Below are 21,878 nucleotides of genomic sequence, written 5' to 3'. Positions count from 1 at the left end.
ACCTTCAGCTTCGGAAACATTGACCAGTTGGATTACCAGGATGCCCTGCACAGACGTCTCGCTCTTCACAGCTGAAGAATTTGAAACATTGCTGGAGCCAACGTACAGGACGTTGGTGGCATGGACACACGAAGCCGAATCGTTCAAGACACCAGCGCACCCGCAGCTGGCAGCTTCAACATTGAAACTTACGCTCAAGGAGAAAGGGTGCTCGCGGGATGAAATTCAAGTCGAAGTACAAGAAGCGTTGCGCCGGAGCGTCAATCCGTGGACAGTGAGTGACCTCGTGAAAAAGTGTTCCCGAAGGAGCAAGTATGATCCAAGCTCACATCTTTGTCTTGTTTTCGTACCGGCAAAGGGCCGCTTTTGGGAAAAGCTTTACAGTAAACCCGATCCAGTTGGAGTCATCGGCGACATGGTCATGGCATGCTCGAACGCAAGCGGGCACGTCGAATCGGCCAACCCTTTCTTTGCTCAAGTCGAAGTCTTTTGCGTCAAAGAGCTTGCCAAAGTGTTTGGGCTGGACACAGTGAGTTGCAAAGCCGTCTTTTGTTTTCTTCATATACGACCAAGACGTTCCAAGCTAATCACAGCTCAAGACAGAACCTTTGTGATGGTGTCACAATGCCCGGAGGCAGCGCTTCCAACACAACTGCTCTTCAAGCATGTCTGAGCTCCCAGTTTCCAAGTTTCAGAGAAAGGGGAGTGGCGGGGATCTACAACGACTTGATGAAGGAGCGCATTCGTTCAGGACACGATCCTTCTTCCTTGGCGATGCAGTGTCTTCCCAGGTTCCTTATCTTTGCCAGCGACCATTGCCATTACTCGTAAGTGGACCAAGGGTTTCCTTTTCTGCTCACGTTCCTTCTTTGTACAACGGCTCACGAGACCTAGTCTGACATTGTTGGGTCCACAGTATCGAGCAGTCGGCGGTGGCTTGCGGTTTAGGCACCGACTCAGTCGTCAAAGTCGCTTGCAACGACAACGGCCAAATGTCGATCGAAGCTCTTCGAGCAGAGATACGAAAAGCTTGCATCAACGGTCATGTTCCGCTCTTTGCATGCGCTACAGCGGGTACTACGGTGCTTGGCGCGTTCGATGACATCTCGGGCATGGCGTCGGTCTGTCGAGAATACCGATTGTGGTTGCACATTGATGCCTCTTGGGGCGGACCTGCCATTTTCTCGCCGACGACGCAGCACCTTTTCCTGGGCAGTCACTTCGCAGATTCGGTGACAATCAACCCTCATAAGCTGCTCGGCATACCGCACCAATGCAGTTTCTTGCTCTTCGGCAACAAGCGGTCGGCTTCTCGATTGAAAGTTGAGGCGCCGTATTTGTTCCATCTAGAGAGGTTGGCCGAGTCACCACGAAGCGTGGTCCCGCTTCTACCAACGAAACAAGAGGCACCGAAGCTCGACCAAGCAACCAAGACCTTGGGCTGCGGCCGACGACCTGACGCGTTCAAGTTCTACCTCGCCTGGAAGCGACATGGCAGTCACGGCTTCGGTCAACGCATCACGAATGCTCTCAAGCAGGCTCAGAAGCTGCGCGACTACCTGGTGAACAAGACAGAGAGTCTGCAGCTTGAACTGGGCTCGGTACCTTCCCCGCCGTTCCTGCAGGTATGCTTCCGACCCATCCCACCTTGGACATCAAACGCTGCACACGCGGACAATCTCTCAAACGCATGTATCGTCCACGTTCACGCTTCGTTCAAGAACACCCGCTTCGCTGTCGACTTTGCGCCCATGCCAAACACTACCAATCTCTACATCAGGTAAGCGGCTGCGTTGCTACGCCGTTCCGTGAAGAAGAAACTTTGACTGACCAAAATGCGTCTTGTTCTTTTCTTGCCCTTGCGTTGCTTGCTGCAGGCTGGTTGTGCATCCATACGCCAAGTGGGATGACCTCGTCGAGCTGCTGAAGTACGTTTCCGAGGAAGGTACGCAGTTCTACGCCAGGGCCGAGCAGCAACAGCAGCTGTGGTGTGATCCCCCACCGCCAGTATCAACTTCACTTAAACAGGATCGAATTTGATAGAAAGCGATATGCCATGTTTGAGCCAAGTAAGCTAGGAAGTAGCCTTTGACAATGCACATTCTGTTTCGCCACCGGTCAGCATTTTGCACGGTGCAGCAAATAGGCCTCCATAACCGACGGCAGCACAGCCTACGTCAGACGCTATCAAAGTAATGGGATGGTCTTGTAATTGAGCTCATGCGAATACGGGGTATTCAGTACGATGGAATAACTAAAGTGAGTTGGTATGCAGTGTAGGTCAGGCCTTGTGTCGATGACACTTGTGAGCGTGCTTGAACCAAGCCTTGTAGTCACGCTTGCGGACGGCGCCAAAGCAGATGGGGGTCCACTCCTGGCAGTAATGGCAGAGACCTTCGGTGCGCTGCATGGGGTCGTTCCAGACTCGCATGTTCACTGGTGGTTCGAACGTCTTGCGAGTCAAGCTGCAGATGCCGTGGTCGTACTGGAGATGGTAGAGGTACTGACTGCGTTTCATCGAGTACCACTCGCCGTGCGTGCACATGCTGCACCAGCCTTCGCGGCCGTACGCCCCGCGACGAGTGAAGCGTGGCGCGTAAAGATCCGTGGTGAAGGTGAGCTGCGTCTCATCAACGATTTCTTGGCCCGCGAGACTGAGGTCGGGGCCCGTATTCACCCTCGCTTCTTGATGATTAGGTGCGTAGTTTGGATAGGCAACCTCGTCCTCATCGCGGTCGGCACGTGGACGAAGGACGATGTGGTCTGTAAGCGAGAACGAGTTGCCGCACGACTTGGACGATCCCAAGGACCGCTTGGTGACATCGTCCTGCGTGCCGCAGGAGTCGTCATCGCATGCGTTCTGGGGTTCACTGAGCGCAGCGTCAGACTCATCAATGCCCATGTCGAGCTCCATCGAGGCAACGGTGTTCTTGCGAGGTCGTCCAGGCCCCCGCCCCGTCAAGGAACCCGAAGCGTTGTGAGGGTCTTGCTTGGTCTGCTGAGCCTTGAGATGGCGGGCCTTGTTGCCTTTAATCGACTTGGGACCGGTCTTGGATGGCTTGCGGTAGCGTCCACGATCGCAGCTGAAGTCCCATGAAGAGAGGATCCGATGCAAGCGAGGAAGCTGGTTTGTCTCGCGCATGGATGCAGCTCTGGCACGACTTGCGAATGGCTTCGTGCTGGGACTGAGAGGGCAGCTGTTCGGCGACAACGCTTCGACGTCGCTCGGCTCCTCTTCCCACTCTGAAGACGGCATAGAGCTAGGATCTGTCTCTGACTTGCCGGTCGCTCCGAGAACGCTTGCCATTAGGCCACTTGAAACCAAAGGGGGAAGCTGTGCGACAGCATTACGACGGGGACGGTAGAGCGTGTCGTTGCACGGTGAGTGTGAGGCTATCATGTCATCGGGCTGTTGTTCAACAGCGGCAGAAGGAGCTGACAGGTCGGCTTTCAAGGTCGACGCCATGCTTTGTGCTCTTGAAGAAGCCGTCACAGAGGAGCAAGCATCAAAGAGGTCTGAATACGAGGTGGAATCTACAGACGAGAACGACGTTGCAGCGGTCATGAGCGGAGTTGGCATGGAAGCTGCGTTGATCATGTCTGGGATGCGCGCATCCATGTTGGATATAGCTTCGAAGGGGCTTGCAAAGAAGAATGGGGTGTTGGCGTCTTGACGAATCATGCTGCGATCGATGGTTGGATCGATGGTTGGAGCGAGACTTGGGTCGACCATGTTTTGATCCTGATCCTTCCCTTGGACAAGGCTCGGGGACTGGACGGGAGCGCTTGTGGGTATCGACATAGGTATGGTGGATGAAAATTCGTGTGCGAGCATTTCTGCTACGATATGCTATCCTTGAGGGACTGTCACTCTCAGCTCCCTCGAGGGATGAAGACAGAAGAGTGTGTGCTAGTGAGGAGGAATGAACAGCTGGCTACCGATGAAGGGTCAAGGAGGGAGAAACGAGGGACATAGGACGACCACACGGAAGTTGCGATGATAATGCTCATTACTTTATGAAGAATCGACTGCACGTGTACCTTATCAAAGAGGCTTTCCCTCATGGCTAGGCACGGCCTTGCCCGTACAGGGAACCCAAACTTTGGCAAGCGTGTCATACAAGCGAGGGTGAGGACATGGGCAAGAACAGAGTAGGGCGTCTCAGGCAGCGAGAAAGAAGGAACGAGATGTCTATAGGGGGAGCTCGGATGCCCACCTGCAGCTTGTTAGGGCAGGGAGCCAATTGAGTGGTGGAGGGATCTGCATTGTCACTTCTTCGGCAGACGCTCAAGGGTTGACAGGTGGACGCAAATTATCTTAGCGATATGCATCGTGAATCCCGGCAACGAGACTCGTGAGGTGGGCGGATGCTCTGGGATGCGAGTACTGTCAAGGTACCACCCGGTATCTGTTTTAAGTGGGACGTGCCAGGGTGCAGGTGAGAAAACATTGCTGCGGCTGGGACGGCGGGCGTCAGTGGCTTATGTTCGCGGAAAACCGGAAAGGAGTTGCAGAAGGTCAGTGCCTTATCGTTGTTCGCCGAGAACGGGAAAGTTCCGCCAAAGGAGTTGCAGAAGCCAAAGCAGGTCGTGAACAGCGGCTGAGTGCAGACCGGTTGGTACGGCACCGGGTTGACGGAGAAATGGGTGAGAGGGCCGTCAAGAGCGAAAGATGGGTTTCTGGAGAAGGCGGAATGATTTCAGCGGAATTATTTCAGCATAGGCGAGGTGCGGAGGTGGGTCGTTTTGGCACAGAGGATTCAGGATTCCTTGCAGAGAAGGCAATATCGTCAGTCCTCGTTCGAGTCCAAATGGAACTGAAGGCAAGAGAACAATGCCATGTCCAGCGCTGCAGTTGGTTCACGATTCAAGTCGCCGTACTGTACGTGCAAGTGGCTCAGCCGCAATGCCTGTGAATGCGATGCACCCAAGACATAGCGTAGAGCCTTTGCGTTACCCCGTGCACGTTTTTGCCTAACCACATTGGCCAACATGGTTGTGCATGGGAAACACTTTGCTGCCCTGTGCCGAGCCGCCGGTCCTTATGTGGTCGGATATCCATGGAAACGTGCGGCTTGGCTTGAAGTCGAGTCGAGGTGTTGAGAGGATTGCAATGTTGGCAGCTCGTGTAGCTGTGTGTGGCTACGCCAACACGAAGAACGGCGCCTATGCCGCTTTCAAGAGACCGCAATTCTAACCGAACTAGATGCCGAAGCTTCCAGTGGAACAGCAACTACTGTGGAGAGACGGCGGTTGCGGGGTTTGCTTCTCCACCATCACCCCACGCTTGCAGGATGTCTTTGGACGCATCTCGAGAATACAGCGAGTTGGAGTTGCTCACATCTCTCAGACGACTCGCTCTGGCAGCACCCGATGCGCCCTTCGTCTACCTTCAGGAGCCCCAAACGCGCAGTCCAGGCGAGTCGAGCGACTTTGTAAAAGTGACGTACGGTCAGGCCAATCGCATCGTCGATCACCTCGCTCTCAGATGGCAGCAGCGTCTATCGGAGCAGCATGGTGTTGATTGGGATAACGAGCAGATCCCTGTGACGATTACGTTGCTCAGTTTGCCCACGCAGCATACCTTTTTCCATCTCTTTGCGCTGTGGGCGATTGGAGTCACCGTTCAGTACGTCAACCATGAACTAGGTCGAGACACACTCGAAGCGTTGATACATGGCGCCCGCTCTGATCTCGTTGTCCATGCCGGCTTGGACAACAAGGTCAAAGCCTGGCTAGAGAGTATCTCTTCTACACACCACATCCCTCTCCTCGAGCTCAGTGCGCAAGAGACCGCCTTGCACCTCGCTCGTCTCGCCATCGACAACCAGCAATTTCAACTTGCCCAGCCAAGTAGGCCAGCATTCGGTCTGTATACGCGCATTCCGGACCCATCCATCGTCTCGCACTCGTCTGCATCCACAGGCGAGCCCAAGCTGATTGCCTATAGTACACGTTATTGGTGTTACGACATTGCTCGCCATGCCACGGAGGTACTCGCGCAAGATCAAAAGCAGGCGACCGCTCTTCGACCACGTCTACTGCTTGCAAGGCCCTTCTACAACACTTATGTCGGGTTCATCGTCCTTCACCTCATATCCGCACGCCCACTTGCACTGATGAACCCGATCGATGGGCTGACACCTTCTGTGACAGAAGTGCTCGTAGCATTGCAGCAATCCAAAGCAGCCGAGGTGGCCACCAACGTCGAGCAAGCTCGTCAGATGATTCTCCAAGCGCGAGCTAATCCCGACAAGGGCTGGCTTGACACCCTGCGCGCCTTGGATCAATTTGCCATCAGCGGCTCTGGTGTTGATGTGCACCTGTCCTCGCTGGTAGAGCAGTACTCGATTCTAGCGCTCAACATCTTTGGCGTCTCTGAGGTCGGAGGGCTGCTCGTAGGCCCAGGTCCGCCCGTCGCACCTCTGCACGTTCTGTTTGCCAACCCAACGCAGCATCATCATCTTTTCCTGCCGCTCGACGAGCATCACGTGCAGTTGTGGTCTCTTGCCTCGGCTTGGCCTCGTCTTGTACATGCTCTCGAGTACGAGCCACGCCTCAAGCCAGGTCAATCGCTGCCGAGCGTCGTCCGTGCGCAGCCTTACCCAGGGCCAGGGCCGCATCACGGGGAGCCTGCGGTGAATTGGGCGGATTCGTTCCGTGTGACTGCTCCTCGGACGCCAGCCCATGGCAAGCCGGCGGCTCAAGGCTATGTGCACGTAGGCCGAGATGCCGACATACTGCGTCACTCAAATACGGCTCGAACCAATGCGATCCAAGTCGAGGCTTATCTCTTACAGCACCTGCGCCAGCGCCTCGGCTTCGACAAAGTGACTGACGTACAGCTGTTTGGTACCAACATGCCCGGAACCGCGGCTGTTATCCAGCTTGAACGCTCTGCATCAGATAAGGACAACAGCACAGACCGGATCGACCAGGACATACTGGGCGCCATTGAGGAGACGGCAGATCAGCTTTCTCTCCCTACTTATTCGTACCCTAAGTCGCTCGCCTTTGTCAAAGTGATTGTAGACACGGCAGACGCCCCGCTGACGTTGCTCACCACTCACAAAGGCAACTTGCGAAGGAACCTCAACGCACGCAACTTTTCCTCTTGGCTCGAGGCGTTGCCGTGGCATACGCAAGATTCCAACGCAACCGTCATATGACCTCGCTAAGCATTAGCTGTGCTCTCACGCTAGTTCCAACTTGCTCTATGTGCTAATGACATCCTGTTTCAGCATTCGCCAAAGGATGTGCATGCACCCAGGTTTTTTAAGAAAGAACTAATTTCTAAGCAGTAAGGCTGCGAATCTTCTCTTTGTTCTGACACTCGAACAACGCAACTTGCACACTTTGAGTCGTCTGCAGAACAATGTGTCCACCTGAGCGGTGGTCCAATCCCCTATTATAGCACCCTGCAAATGCATGAGGCTCTCAGGTGCTTCGCCATGAGGCCACGTTGGATGGTCGCAACATTATGAAGCCTGACTTGCACACAACATCCCTCTTCACGAATACACTGGCTACAAAGATGGCGATCCTCCACGTCGAGGTACTTGTGCAATCATACGTGCTGCTCTTGGCCACGTTGGCAATAGCGGCTGTCGTTGTAGCGCTGCATCTTGGCAGCCGGGCCAAGACGTCCAGAGCGCAAGCCAAGAACGAGGCCGATCTGCCTCCCATCCTGGATCTCAACCAAACTTTTGGCCGAGAAGCAAGGCCTCGCCATCTGGCGCCGCAATTTTCTCAGCCAGCCTGGGTGGAAAGAGGAGTGTTTCGACTCGAGAGCTCTAGCGACTCTTCATGGTTGTCATGGCTCCAGCTGCTACCCTGCACGCGTCCTGCTTCAGTAACCATCGTACTCAACAATGCCAAAGCTGCGTCAGACCTGCTCGATATTCGCTCTGCTATCTACTCGGATCGCCCTGCTGCAGTGACTGGTAATCAGCTGCGTAGCCACGGCCTCAGCGTGCCGTTCACGCCGTATGGCCATCTTTTCCGTCGTCATCGACGTGCTTTCACAGCCGCCTTCGCGCGTGCTTCTGTTCCGCGATACGATGACAATGTGCGCTCGGATCTGCTAGCCTTGTTGCGAACGCTGACCCACCATTCTGCACAGACGCGATCGACTGATTCAAACCATGATTGGTTTCAGCACCTCTATCGCTTTGTCACTTCCCAGACCATGCACACCACCTATGGCCGCCGCGTGGAGAACCTGGATACCGATGCGTTTGTTCTCACAGCCAAGCAGTGCAACGAAAACTTCTTCGCAATGAACAAGCCTAGCGGTTTCCTCGTCGATCGAATGCCCTTTCTTGCAAGTCTTCCGTTTTGCATCAACCCGTGGAAGCAGATGTGCGAGCCGTGGTTCCAAAAGGAACTACATCTCTTGTAAGTTGCCCGTGATCATCATGTCTGACTAGGTCTGGACGATTTTGCTCAACTTTCTCATTCGTCTCAAAAGTCGTTCGGAAATGCTAGCCAGCGCCAATGAAAGCACGCGCAAGCCAAGCCTTGCGCAAAACGTGTATGCAACGCGGCTTGAATCGGGACTGACCGACGATCAAGCGGCATACCTCTGCGGAACCATGTACGGTGCAAGCGTCGACACGACTTTCCAAGCGCTCTGCGTCTTTTTCCTCGCAGCGGCCAACCATGCCGACGACATGCGCCCGGTCCAGGATGAGATCGATCACGTAGTCGGGAAAGACAGGCTGCCAACCCACGAGGATCTCGACTCACTTCCGCGTAGCAAAGCTGTGGTCAAGGAGATGCTACGCTGGCGGCCCTTTGCACACGCAGCCGCACCTCACCGTGTGCTCGAGCAAGACGAGTATGACGGAATGCAGATCCCTAAGGGTGCCACCGTGTATGGCAATGTATGGGCCATCCACCAGGATCAGCGTCTTTTCGAGCAGCCGCAGGTAGGTCTCGGTGCTTGTTCTCATCCTTGGCTGCAGAATTTGGTGACCAAAATATTCTGTCCGTCTTTTCTTTACACGTAGAGATTTGTCGCTGAGCGATACTTGAGCGAGGACAGCCAATGGATTCATCGTGACGCTCTGCCATCGCGCCGCGACATGTTTTCCTTTGGCTTCGGACGGCGAATCTGCCCCGGCGAGTGAGTATGATGCCTCTGAAGTTTTCAGAGAGGGAGCGGAGTTGACCATGGCTCCTCTGAGCAGACAACTGGCGATGCGCACTCTCACTCTAACAGTTGCATGCCTACTGAGTGCGTTCGATATTCGCGCACCCATCGATCCATCCACAGGCAAGGAAGCGCGTTTGGACGACACGGCTTTCCACACCGACAGCCTATCCAGGTGAGTGTTGCCATGCTGCTGCGGCTCTTGGGCGGTGGATCTTGTGCTCATCGACCCATCTCTTGATTCGCTTTGTTCGAGGTTGCCAACAGCACACCCATTCCTTTCGCCATACGCCTGATTCCGAGGGGTGAGCGTCGGCTCCGAGACATGTTGCAGATGCAAACTTAATCAGACCCATCTCGAGCGCCAAAGCCAGCCTGTGTTGAGCTGAATTTTTTTGCCTGCAGTCGAAACCGATGTGCAGGCATTGTAGCCGAATGGGGGCATGATTCCCCCAACTTGAAAAACACCCATGTATAGCGTGGGGCGAAATTAGCTTCGATGTGGCGTGCATGCAACTGACGTGGACGGTGCTAGGGTGGGATTCACTGCGAGGATGTGCCTGGTCAAAGCCCAGGTCGCCGAAACCAAAACAGGCCCGCTCTGCCTTGACGCTTGCTTCTGCAGGCTTGACGTCGGCGAAGCATGCCCTCCCCACAGTTCCGAAACACCTCAATTCGGCTTCCCGCTTAGCGACATCCGCTAGCAGCGCATTCCACATGGGTCCCGCCGGAAGTGCTTCGGCACCAGCCTCGCTTGTGCGCACGGTGATTAGGGATTTCGGTAGGATCTGCAGTCGTTAGCGCCCCGTTTCGTACTTGTACATCAACTTGTTGGCCCCTCGAGCCTATCCCTTAGCAGTTCCTCACTGCGGTTCAAAATTCGATATGCCCACTAGTCGAGTTTCCCAGGGTTAGCCGAAGTGATTAGGAGGACCTGTCTCGCACAGGACACACCTTGCTGCTTTAGCCACCTGCTTGTTGTACTCGCTGCCATGAGCCCGAGTCCGACGCCCACATCGTGCCTATTTCCGCTTCAGATTCGGTATAAGGCGTCCGCGGGGTTGACCAAGATAATGATATGCTTCTTAGTCTGTTGCTCAAGCGCATGGTTGCCAACTCAGCTGTGCACGGCCCAGTCTGTGTATCCCTGCGTTCTGCATGGAAGATGCAGGGCAATGTTCTACGGCTGCATAAGTTCGCTCGTTGAGAGTCCGTTTAATGCGACACCCCTTCCCGATAGAAGCGGCTTTGCCCAGCAGGCCCTTGGTGCCTTTGGCAGAGTTGACCACTGATGGCACCGCTCCGACCAATTACGTTGCGACTCAGTTAGATACAAAGCACACCTCCTATCTCGGCACTTACAGCCGCACTACCACCTTGACGTCCAGCTTATATCTATGCCCCACCTTGCGTAACTAGACAATCGCCCTTCAGCTTGATCGCAGACTTTGTCACTCTTGTCCGGCGAACAATCGCCCATATGCGTTCAAGATGACGGAACTCAGCAACGAGTACAAGATCACCATCCTACGCTATGTTATCGTCTCTTGGACAGTCATCTGTTTCTGGGAGCATCTTATTTGGCTGGGCAACGAGTTTCGCATCTGGCGCGATCTCTACGCCTACGCTCAGCATGTTGTTCGCAGAAACCTCACCAGATCAGCGGCCGAGCTGTCTTCGCCCGTTGGGAACGATTTGAACGACAAGACAGCTGCGCGGCGCCTGTACAGTCGTCGCACCAGCAACGCTACCCTGGTCAACAGCGCAGATGCTTGTCAGTCCGTCGCCTTGGCTGGGCAGCGCCCGCCGCCTCTTGGCAGGTTGCTCGTCATCCTCGTGCGCTACACGCTTCTCGTGTGCACTGCGCTTAGCTTTATAAACTATCTTGGTCGACCCTCGGACTGCAGCTCGATCTTCACCGCGCTTTGGGCCGCTTTTGCTGCGTGCTGGGCGTTTGGCTCGGCCATCTTCCTGATTCGCGTCTACATTATCTGGGACCGAAGCCGTCGCGTGCTCGCCTTCTTCCTTGTACTCTGGATAGCCACGCTCGGAGGTTGGGCGTACGACGTGACGTCCTACAAGGCGTACACCGAACACTCGATCGCATGGCCAGACTCGTGGTGTGTGCCAGCACCCGACACCAAGTTCCGCGCTTTCTGCTGGGGTCTTTGCCTCGTCTTTGACTTCTCGGTTCTCACTGCAACCCTGATCAAGCTTCGCAGTGGACGCAGCAAAAAGTTGAACAAGGCCTTCAGGCGGCGCCGCTCGACTAGTCCTTCGGATGAGGCAAAGTTCGACCTGGAATGCGCGCTCCCCTTCACCCCGTGCACCACCACTCGCGCCTCGATCACCAAACAGTACCTGCTTCACTCCAACATCGCCTACTTTGGCATCGCCTTCGCCGTCAACCTCACGTGCTTCGTCGTCGAGCTCACCGTCAACGACTCGGTGTTGAGCCACATTCCGAGTCCGATTGCGTTCGCCCTCAATCCCGTGTTGGCCGTCCGCAGCGTGCTCGTCGCCGAAAACTACATCAGGTGCCAGATGGAGAAGGCTGAGCAGGCGCAGGCGCAGCAGGTGTCGCGCGCCGGCATCGGCAGCTTCTCCCCACAGGTTAGCTGGGAAGTTTGCGATCCGCTCGAGGTGCTCGTCGGCAAGCAGCCTGCAAGCTCGCCGTTTTTATCGGTAGCGGAGCCAAAGGCCGCCGCGAGTGCTGGTAGCTTGCCCAGAGCTTCCGCGTCCTGTCTGCCTTCACGGAGGATGTCGCTATCTGTTTCCTTCCCTATGCCCGAGCTCGTTGAGGAGAACCCGCTCGAGCCTACAGCTAAAGCCTAATGTATCTCTTACTTTTCTCGCTAGAATGTCTTATTTAATGATATGGAACGATATGGTTGGCAAGATTGCTGTTTGATACCACCGCTCGGGATCACTCACTGCCGAGTTCTCGCCTCTTCAAGATCTGATCCTGTACAGCAATACTTGCACAACGTGCGACAATGACACACCACACTGCGGAACAGACGGGGCAACGTTACAAGGAACGATATATCTTAAGACTGAGAAGAAATCTAAAAGTCCTGAGCCAGCTCGTGCCAAAGCACGTCGATCCTGCGGTCTCTGAACGCAGCAGCCAACTGGGAAACGCTGTGGCCGTACGTGGCAAACGCGTGCTGCGCTTTGTCAGAGTGCATCGCCTGCAGGCCGCCACCGGCATCGAGCGGGATGCCGAGGTCACGGCGTACAAATCGGAGGATGCGCAGCGAGGCAGCCGAATGGTGAAGGTCGATCAGCGCTGCGCTTTCAGCATTGCCAGCGGCTGACTGGGCGGTGTACATGTCCATTGTGTTGGCCCATGCCGTCATGAGCCAGTTGGTGAGGCCTTGGTCGAGATCTGCGAGAGCAGACTGGACAGTCTGCGGCGAGCTCGCGTCTTGCACCTGTGTGAGAGCCCAGACAGCCAAAGAGGGTAGTGCGGCCTCGACGGCTCTCCGGACGCGCTCCTCTAGCTGCACCGGCCAGTGGGCATTCCAGGTTGCGAACAGTCTAAACAGCGTATCCCTCTGCAAGTCTGCCGGCAGCCCAGGCGTGCCCATCTTCTGACCCGCAATCTCGAGTAGGGCCAGCACATGCTCGCTGAGCGCTCGGAAGAAGCGCACGGTGAGCCTGCGCAAGTCCAGCGCCTGACACGCTGCCAACAACGTGCTGGCACACATGGTGGTGAGCAGATCCACCGCTTCCAGCGTATACCGTGCCGAAGCGAGAGCCATGCTGTTCACGCTCTGGTTGCCGCACTCGGCGTTGCGATTGAGATGGATCAGCCGTTGCCCCAAGAAGGTCAGCTCCGCAAGGTAGGACGAGCTGGCGATGTCCAGGCTGCGCAGGCCTCCTGTCATGGCCGGGTTGTCGGCGCCGTACGCGGCCAGGTACGCGGGTAGACCGTTAGATTTGCACGGGTCAATCGCGCCTGTAAGCTGCTCATGCAGCAGGCGGCCGAGGGTGCATGTGGTAGCGCGCATCTGTTCGGCTGAGTGTCCCACGCTGGACGCCATAAAGTTGCCGCCGTGCACCATGGCTGTGTTTATGCTCGAAGAGGTGGTGCCAGGCTTGAGTAGCGGGTTGTCCGTGACGCTGTTGAGCTCGATCTGAACCGTGTCGTGCGCGGCACGCAGCTCTTCGAGAGCGGGACCAATGTATTGAGGAGCACAGCGCAGGTGGTACCTATCTTGACGCAGGTAGCTAGCCGCTGCCGGCTGGCCGACTTTTGTGGGCGCGGCGAACGAGCTGCCATTACGCTTGCTTGCAAAGCGCTGCTCGAGCACAGGCTGGGCAGTGAGGCTCCAAATAAATTCGAGTGGGTCTTGGTCGTGGTGACGCAGCAGCTCGTTGCGCAAACCTGCCGACTCGGTGCCGAGCAGCTGACGAAGAATGCTAGCCGACTCGCACTGACCCGGATGCGGTCGGGCAACGTCGTGAAGATAAGGATCGAGGAAACTGGGCGATGCCAGGAGCGCCTCACACATGACCGCAGTGACGACGTGCGTGGCAAAAGCCAGGCCTTGCAGACGATCTAGAGCCAAGGCAGAGACGGCGAGGCAAGCACCAGTTCCGTTGATACAAGCGAGCATCTCTCGTGGACGCAGTTGGAACACCGGCTCAAGCTTTGCCGCTGCGAGAGCGCTATCAGCGGTATCGACCTTGCCAGTGGCTCCATTGAGGATCTGCACCTTGTTGCTACCAGCTGCGGCGTATGCGACATATGCCAACGGCGAAAGATCGCCGCTCGCCGAGATGGAATTGCGGATCGGGATGACGGGGTATAGCTCGCGATCGAGCAGATCTCTGAGCCGCTCTACAACCTCCCACCTGCACCCGGATGCTGCTCTGAGCAGCGAGTTGATGCGCAACACCATCGCAGCTCTGACCCAGGCCACAGGCATGGTTAGGCGTGAGTTATCCGGCCCAAACGCCGAGATGGGCGCTGGTGCAGGAAGAGGCATCGAAGCCTGGGAGGCCACCTGCGGCGTCTGGGTCAGTCGCAGCATGTCGGCTCCAAGGTCGCCATTGATCAACGTGATCAAAGCTCGATCAATTCTCTGTTGCTGTTGTAGCTGTTGGTGGTCCAGAGTGGTGTAAGCTCCTGCACCAAAAGGAATGTTGACGCCGTAGATGGCGTTTTCGGTCTTGCGCTCGCTTTCCAGGCTGGCTACGGATGCGTCCATATCCTCTCGACGATCCGTTGCCAGTTGTGGGGTGCGTCGATACACGACCAAGCCCATCAGTCTGGCCAAGTCCAACGATGAGCCATCCAGAGTGATGCCAGAATTCAGATCGCTCTGGGGAGCCCAGCCGTTGCGAGCCGTGTCCAACCAAGAGCTTGCAGCGGCGTGGCCATTGCTGGGCGAGTAAGCATTCCTGCCGCTGCCGTTCAATGTGGTCGTCATCTTGGGATTGGAAGCGTCGTTGGAGTCGGATGAGGAGCGAGATGCGAGTGGTGACGAGCAGATCGACGACAGGCCTCGTAGATGTTTATGCCAACGTGCGCACGGTGTCCACCACATCTCCTAGCATTATATCACCCTAACTTGTCCTACTCATGGCACTGTCTCGCCGCTCGACGGCTTCAGCTTGAGGGACACACACAGTTCCGCTCAAGTCGCCGTACTTTTGAATCTCGCGAAATGCCGGCAACGTGGATGGCCAAGCACAGTTTTTGATATGCACGCAAACTTGGATTTCGGCTGGAGACGCTAGCGTCGTCTGCCCGCACGCAAATTGATCTCAGGGCGCGACCACGTCCCAACCGACTCAGCGGCACGGCACGGCTTCGCATGGCTCAGACGGCGTGAAAGGTAGGTCGCAGACCTGGATCTGGCGCCCTCGAATCTTATCGCAGTGCTCATGGTCAAAGCGCAGAGGAGGAGTTTGCAATTGCAAAGGTTCGATTTCTCTGTCAGATCTAAGGTGAACCAAGAAGCGGCTTGAGATAGATGCACACGTCGGGCTTATCTGAGGATCCCTCTGCGCAGACGTAGGTGTGTGTACCCGCCACGGGAGACGGTTCAAACAGGTTATCCTGGATAGCTGAAGGATGGCAGAAGGCCTGCAGCGAGTCGAGATATGCCTTGGCCGCACTGGCGCGTCCGGTCGAGTCGAGCATCTCTGCGCAGCGACGAGTGATTTCGAGCTCTCCCGGGCTATCTGTTAGCTCGCCTGAGCCTGCGCAAGGCGCAAGGAGGTGCCTTACTGGCACGTAGGCTTTCGAAGGTGCAGGTTTCCCAAACTTGAACCTGTTGGCGAAAGAGCACCAGCTGAGGTCGAAGTAGAACAAAGAACCACCAGTCGACGAGTATGGATCGACCTTGTTGCTGTCCGCATACGAGGAAGAGTGAACCGTCGACATGGGAGCCATGAGCCTCGACCAAGCCTGGTGAGCCGTTAGACCGACGTTGACGTGCTGGCCCCATCTGCCGCCAAGGTCCATGTGCGAACGAACCGACTTGGAAGATGCATCTGGGAACCGCCAGTATACCTTGACGCGAGTTGTCGGTGTGGTATCGCTGCTGGCATCCAGGTCGACGGACAGAATGATAGCTCGGCCACGCTTGCAGGGCGGAAGCGTCTCTAAGTATGCCTTGAGTTGTTTCAGGCCAGGCGCTGGTGCTACATCCTTGACGGGTTCCAGAATGCTTTCCAGCTGCTTTGTGGGATTGCCAGCCTCGTTTGCGGTCTGAGAGTAGCAAAGCCCGGGCAGCACAAAGTATGCTTTGACTCGGACGAGTGGCTCGGAAGCGTCCTCGGGTCGAAGCAGATCGAAGCCAATCATGTGTCGTGTTCTCGTCTTGGCAGAGCCGTCGATGCTATCCAAGCAATCCGATACTGCCTGATCAACACGTCGGAAGAGGTGCTTGCCGCTCGAGGAGACGTGACCGGTTTGTGCAAGCTGGTCGACCAGGGTGTGTGCTGCTTGAAGATTTGTTCCGTGCGTTCGTACCTCACCATCATCCACCGGCTCGATGGCAAATCGTACCTGGGCGTGCTGTGAGGTGTTGTTGCCCTTGTATGCGAGACCAATCTCGACAGGGGAGCCGTCGTCGCACATCAAGGAGCTCCATTTCGAGCTGCCTTTCTGTGTTTGTCGATCGAAGCGCTCACCGAGTGCATGGGAAACAATCGATGTAAACAAGTGCTGGAAGTGTTCGACTTGCTGCGTTTTGTATGAGTTAGACCGAAGGAGGTGCACTATCGACTGACCAACAGTTCGGATCCAGTAACGCTGGTCAGTGAGTGCGGCTTGACGTTTGTCGTTGAGGATCACATCTGAGCTGGAGGTCACAACAGACTGCTGCTGCAGCTCGATCTGATGTCTGCGAGGGGTGATCATCTCGAGATCAAGCTTGACGGGGACGAGTGTTTGACCCAAAGACCTGCAGGAGGTCATTCGAGGAACGAGGCAATACCTTTAATAGATATTGAAAGTTGTCCAGCAGCGTTACCTTGCTGTCCATCTGTCAGGCTGTCATCGTTACCTGTGCCTCATTTGCCGCCGCGAGCATATCAATATTTCCAAAAACTGAATATTGATAAACAAGAAACCCAGTTTTTCCTTTAGGCCGTCCCGAACCGCTCGAATTTGTTGGATGCACATTCCCGACCGAAGCGAACCGCACTAAATTGACAGTCGGCAAAAGCGTTGCCCGCGCGCTGCTGCATTGTTAAAGCCGAATGGCCTGTGCGTAAGCCACTTGAGAGGGATACGCATACGGATCCGCATCTTTATATATTGCTCTGCCACCACACCTCCAACTCTGAAAGCTTACAAACGCACGATGCTGCTAGATTCAATCGACACCAAGTTCGGCTACGCTCTGGCCCCGCTACAGCTCGATGCTGCGCGTCGGCACTCTGCTGAGCTTAGCAGCAGACATGCTGGCGCCAATGGCGATAAGATGGACCATCTCAAGCCCCAATACCTGGACGGAGGGTACACGCCTCAGGCATGGCACCGAACCATCCACCTCGTACCTGCTGCCACACCCCGCAGCTCCTACTCTCAGCCACTAGCGGGCGGAGAGCCTGGAGAGGAGCTTCCTGCGGGCACCTACGAGCAATTGGCCAAAAAGCCCAAAGCGGTAGAAAAGATGCCTTTCTTTCAAGACCGAGTTCCGCCGCAACCAGGCGATTTCCGCATCGGCGACGCTTCTGCGTCGACAGCGTTATTCAAGCCGCCGCCGACGTTGGTATGGGAGCGTCTGGTGCCGCACAAACGCTCGACGAGACTTGATGCTAAAGTAATTGTTGGCGTGCATGGACTCGGGTTCTGCAAAGAGACTTTCTTACCACTTCTCGATGGCCTTGTCAACAGAGCTGGCGACGACGATCACGGCATTGCTGAGGTCTGGCTGGTAGATGCGCTCGGTCATGGTGCAACAGCTATCTACAACTCGTCGAGCATCCGGTCGATCGATGCGCAAGAGCTTCTGTCGTCGCAGCATCGCGTGGTCGACTCCAATGACTACGCCCGAGATCTGCTGCAATTCCTCACTTGCTATGTTCCTGACGCTCTCGAAGCGACACTACAAGGCAGTGCATTGCCAACCATATTGCCCTTCTCACCACCCCGCATACCCCGCCAGAAAGTTGTAGGCCTAGGCCACTCATTCGGCGCTACGTCCTTGCTACAGCTTTGCGTACACCTGCCGCATCTGTTCGAGTCGATTTGTGCCGTAGAACCAATTCTGGTGCGAGACGCTTTGGTCGACAAGGCCACACGAATCCCGCTCGCACGCTTCACCCTGCTCAAGCCGGACGAATGGCCAAGTCGCGCCGCCGCGAGCGAATCCTTCGCCCAGGACCGCATGCTCTCGGCGTGGGATCCGCGCGTACGCGCTGCCTTTACTGCTGGAGCGCTATTCCCAGCCAACTCTGATGCCAGCGTTGGCGCGGTTCAGCGCTGCTGCAACCGCGTCGCAGAAGCGCTATGCGTCCGGGGTAATCGACCCGGTGTTCAGCTTGCCACTCACACGTTAGGCTACATTCCGGACACCGTCAAGATCCTCTACATTTCGTGTGCAAAGCCCTTGTTGCTGCAACTGGAGGAAGTGCAAACGACAGCGCAGGACAATATCCCCAACCTGGTGTTTGAGACCCTCAAGGGAAGCCACGGTCTGCCGTTGGAGTCCCCGGATGCCATTGCAGATTCGGTGCGCCAGTCGCTTCTCTCGCCGATTTCAGTACCAGTTGGCCTCCCGAGCAAGCTGTGAGCGTCGCCACTTTTCGTAAGTAGAAACGGTAGCATGGGTTGCAATCGCATTGTGGTGATTGTCACCAGATCGACATACTTTGAACATGACGCAAGAAGCGAATAAAAACAACGCTTGCAGACAGGCGCGAGATCTAGAGATAGGCTTATGCGCAGCAACTCGGTACACCTTGAACTAAACACCACCACCACCAGCAGCAGCAGCAGCAGCAGCAGCTTGCGATGGCTGGCACAGCGGACAAGTGGCCATCTCCACAATGAATGGTTGAGAAGTTGCCCACACCTGCTGCTTGGCCCCAATGATGTTGCCACTGTCAACCTTGTAGTGGCCACTCTGCAAAAGGTTGAATTTTTGAATCAGATGCATCTTTGAAATTGCACGGCAATTTCTTTGTAGCTGTCGTAGGTATTTGCGCTTCGAAAATGCTACATTACCCAGCTTGGCTCGTATGACAAGCTTTGGCCAAGAGGCTCAGCTCTGACATTTGACGGAACTGCTTGACAAGAACGGCTTCGGCTGCGTAAACATTTCTGCGTTAAGAGGCAGGCGCATGGAACCGACGATTCCCGGATCGGTCAATTTAACGCCCTTTTCGCCGAAGTCAAACCGGGGGTTGCTATCGAAGTCCACAACCATAGGTGTGCTGAGTGAGCATCACAACCGCTTGCTTGACGTTCGAGAGCGTTTTGCTAAACAAAAGCCAGCCAAATTTCCTTTGTTGTTCATGGCCAACACGATGCACGCCTGCCCATTGTCGAGCAACAACAACAACAACAACAACAACAACAACAACAACAACAACAACAACAACAAGTATGGACGCCGTTACGACCCGGAGCCGCTTTGCCAATTTGAGGACGGAGGAAGGGCAGACACTGCGTATGCACTACGTTGAAGCGCTGCCTGCACCGAGCAAAGCCAATGGAGAGCTTGTGCTGCTTATTCACGGATTTCCACAGACGTGCTATCAGTACCGACATGTACTGACGCCGCTCGCACAGGCTGGCTTTCATGTCGTTGCTCCTGACTATCGTGGTGCCGGCCGAACCTCTCGACCGCGGTTGGGTTACGACAAAGCGACCATGGCGCAGGATTTGCTGACGCTCGTTCGTGAGCATCTCTGCTTCGCAGCGCCTGTCCATCTCGTCGGACACGACATTGGCGGAATGGTGGCCCATGCTTGGGCTGCTCAGTGGCCGGAGACGCTGCACAGTGTCGTGTGGGGCGAGGCTTGCCTGCCCGGATCTGCCTTCTACGAGCGCACGAAGGCGTCTATCGACAAATTTCATTTTATCTTCCACCGACTGCCCGATGGTCTGGCAGAGCGGCTCGTCCAAGGAAACGAAGAGGCGTACCTGCAGCAGTTTTTTGATCGACTGATCCACAACACAGACGCGATCACCGCAGACGATCTAGCCGAGTACGTTGGCGCGTACAGCCAGCCAGACGCAATGCGCGCTGCCATGGACATCTACCGCGCTCTTCCGGAGGACGCTAGGTGGAATATCGAATGCAAGGCTACCCTGGGCAAAAGCAAAGTGCCATGTCTGCTTTTGCACGGTAAGCAAAGCGACCATGATCAAGAGGCCATGGCGCTCGGCGATCAATTTTACAGCCAGTTCAGCTGCGACTCAGTGTCCGAAAGCGGACACTACGTGGCAGAAGAAAACCCGACTGGCTTTGTCAACGCGCTTTTGCGATTTGGGCAGGTCGAGCAGGTCGACAGTGCCAGTGCTCGCTGATGAGGAGTTGGAGCAAAGCGGCGCCTGCTGCTTTCTTACGCACACGTGATTGCTTATATATAGGTTCCATGCAAAGCTGCGTTGATGCTACATAGCCCGGAAGAGAGTCTCGTGTCAAGAAGTGTAAAATGGACGGGCCAAAAGGGCCGAGTCCCTGTGGAATCGAAATACAAATTGAGGAACGGTGTCACTGGACTCACTGGTGGCCTTACGAGGTCGGCGCTTGGTCGGTGTTATCACCTGCTTTGAGCCAGATTGGCGATTAGGCGCTGTTGACCAGATTGGCGATAAGTGGGTCTTACCGCCTGGGTCGCGCCAGTCAGGCGCTAAGCTCACCTTAACGCCTATCTTGCGTTCGGCTTGGTTTCCGCGAGTCTAACGACGACGACTCCACCCAGGACACTGTCGCATCACCACGGCGGTGTGTACGGCCTGTCGCTCCACTGGCTGGAGTCAGGACAAGGTGGGTGGGGTCGAGGAACAAGGGGCGACGGTCAGTCGCACGAGTAGGAGCTTGGACCTCCTGGCCACACGCAGGTTGTAGTGGGTCAAGAGGTAGGTGGGGCTCAGATATATATGCACCAACTCTCCATGTCGAGTGGAGGAGCTTGAGGCTCATCCACTTCTATTCTATACTTTCGTTATACGACGTTGTCAGTCCATCCTAAGGGCTGAACTAGGATCCTTTGTCAGTAGCGTAGCAATACAGTCGATTGCTACCCAACGTTTGCGCCTCCGTTCGAGTCGGAGAACACAGACAACCCAGCGCATCGACTCAGCATCAACCAACAGCCGTCGCTGCCGTAGCAGTAAGTCACACAAAGTGCGTGTGAAGATCGTTTGCTTGATCTTTTCGGAGCCGAAACTGTAAACGACGCACAGATACCAGGTAAGCATGAGGCACGCCGACGCGCTTACTTGAAAGACATCGCCTCTTCCCTCAACGCAGCTTGAGAGCCAGAGCGTTGACCATACCAGATTTAATAATGGCAGGAAGATTTCTCAATGTGCATTCGCTGATAACGTGACCCGATGTGCAATACGATCATCACAACGACGACTTCCAAAGATACCTAGATACTCGAAACGGCAAGCAAGTTCCTTTGTGGTTCGTGGTTCATGGTGATTTGTGTTTGTTTTAGAAAGACAAGCTTCAACAATTTCTCTTTGCAACTGGTCTTGCTCAATTTTGGATCAAGTGGTTGTTTGACGGCCACGCTGCATCCAAGTCAAGCAGGTTAATCCCAAGCAACTTCTACACAGGAGCGACTGCAAGCCAGGCACCCGTGCATTGTCTTGTAGACCGAACGCTAGTGTCCTCCGTTTCTGAGAATATTTGCGAGGACTATCGATTGAGCTGAAGTGAGCCTCCAAAGGCCTCGAATCGTTCCAACCATCAGCTGTGCCAAAATCAAGACCGCGCAAAGCGTGGGTCTAGTTGGAGGTCTCAGGTTCCGAAGCTTGTGTCGCGGCTCAGGGGCACCCATCCTCGACATTGGCTGGTGGTGCACCCGCACCGCTCTCGATATCATTGGCGACGCAGATTTGGTTACCACTTCGAGAGCCTCAAGATTGACGTTGACCCATCCATCGCTGTGGAACGTTCCGGCGATGTGCTCAGGAATGCCATCAACACGCTGTTCAAGTTGACGCTTGAGATTGGCATTCTGCGATTCTTACAGGTCTACCTGTCGAATTTCCGCCTGTTAAGGTGGGTTGATC

At 55.5% G+C, this 21,878-nt stretch overlaps 9 protein-coding genes across 9 annotated transcripts; 6 read left to right on the top strand and 3 right to left on the bottom strand.

The window, feature by feature from the left end:
* Positions 1-40: 40 nt before the first annotated feature.
* UMAG_12051 (uncharacterized protein) lies at positions 41-2,040 on the top strand (the record flags this gene model as incomplete). The annotated part of the gene is made up of 5 exons (XM_011389816.1): positions 41-274; positions 359-529; positions 604-827; positions 917-1,780; positions 1,878-2,040. The coding sequence occupies 5 exons, from the start codon at positions 41-43 to the stop codon at positions 2,038-2,040; spliced, it is 1,656 nt and encodes a 551-aa protein (XP_011388118.1).
* Positions 2,041-2,281: 241 nt separating this feature from the next.
* Positions 2,282-3,835, bottom strand: UMAG_06470 (uncharacterized protein; the record flags this gene model as incomplete). The annotated part of the gene is made up of 1 exon (XM_011389634.1): positions 2,282-3,835. The coding sequence occupies one exon, from the start codon at positions 3,833-3,835 to the stop codon at positions 2,282-2,284; it is 1,554 nt and encodes a 517-aa protein (XP_011387936.1).
* Positions 3,836-4,643: 808 nt separating this feature from the next.
* On the top strand, positions 4,644-7,169 carry UMAG_06487 (uncharacterized protein; the record flags this gene model as incomplete). Its single annotated transcript, XM_011389641.1, has 2 exons — positions 4,644-4,882; positions 5,159-7,169. 2 exons carry the CDS (start codon positions 4,644-4,646, stop codon positions 7,167-7,169), a joined length of 2,250 nt encoding a protein of 749 aa, XP_011387943.1.
* Positions 7,170-7,480: 311 nt separating this feature from the next.
* On the top strand, positions 7,481-9,500 carry UMAG_12341 (uncharacterized protein; the record flags this gene model as incomplete). Its single annotated transcript, XM_011389838.1, has 5 exons — positions 7,481-8,397; positions 8,471-8,930; positions 9,042-9,127; positions 9,192-9,329; positions 9,422-9,500. 5 exons carry the CDS (start codon positions 7,481-7,483, stop codon positions 9,498-9,500), a joined length of 1,680 nt encoding a protein of 559 aa, XP_011388140.1.
* Positions 9,501-10,645: 1,145 nt separating this feature from the next.
* On the top strand, positions 10,646-11,989 carry UMAG_06485 (uncharacterized protein; the record flags this gene model as incomplete). Its single annotated transcript, XM_011389640.1, has 1 exon — positions 10,646-11,989. One exon carries the CDS (start codon positions 10,646-10,648, stop codon positions 11,987-11,989), a length of 1,344 nt encoding a protein of 447 aa, XP_011387942.1.
* Positions 11,990-12,222: 233 nt separating this feature from the next.
* Positions 12,223-14,595, bottom strand: UMAG_06509 (uncharacterized protein; the record flags this gene model as incomplete). Its single annotated transcript, XM_011389644.1, has 1 exon — positions 12,223-14,595. The coding sequence occupies one exon, from the start codon at positions 14,593-14,595 to the stop codon at positions 12,223-12,225; it is 2,373 nt and encodes a 790-aa protein (XP_011387946.1).
* A 515-nt stretch (positions 14,596-15,110) lies between these two features.
* On the bottom strand, positions 15,111-16,535 carry UMAG_06508 (uncharacterized protein; the record flags this gene model as incomplete). Its single annotated transcript, XM_011389643.1, has 1 exon — positions 15,111-16,535. One exon carries the CDS (start codon positions 16,533-16,535, stop codon positions 15,111-15,113), a length of 1,425 nt encoding a protein of 474 aa, XP_011387945.1.
* A 445-nt stretch (positions 16,536-16,980) lies between these two features.
* On the top strand, positions 16,981-18,414 carry UMAG_06507 (uncharacterized protein; the record flags this gene model as incomplete). Its single annotated transcript, XM_011389642.1, has 1 exon — positions 16,981-18,414. The coding sequence occupies one exon, from the start codon at positions 16,981-16,983 to the stop codon at positions 18,412-18,414; it is 1,434 nt and encodes a 477-aa protein (XP_011387944.1).
* Positions 18,415-19,229: 815 nt separating this feature from the next.
* On the top strand, positions 19,230-20,156 carry UMAG_02031 (uncharacterized protein; the record flags this gene model as incomplete). Its single annotated transcript, XM_011389633.1, has 1 exon — positions 19,230-20,156. The coding sequence occupies one exon, from the start codon at positions 19,230-19,232 to the stop codon at positions 20,154-20,156; it is 927 nt and encodes a 308-aa protein (XP_011387935.1).
* Positions 20,157-21,878: the final 1,722 nt, after the last annotated feature.

This window comes from Mycosarcoma maydis, chromosome 3 (genome assembly GCF_000328475.2).
Source record: "Mycosarcoma maydis chromosome 3, whole genome shotgun sequence".
Taxonomy (NCBI): domain Eukaryota; kingdom Fungi; phylum Basidiomycota; class Ustilaginomycetes; order Ustilaginales; genus Mycosarcoma; species Mycosarcoma maydis.
The sequence above is the reverse complement of the archived record's forward strand: the minus strand, read 5'-3'. Positions and strand labels throughout refer to the sequence as shown.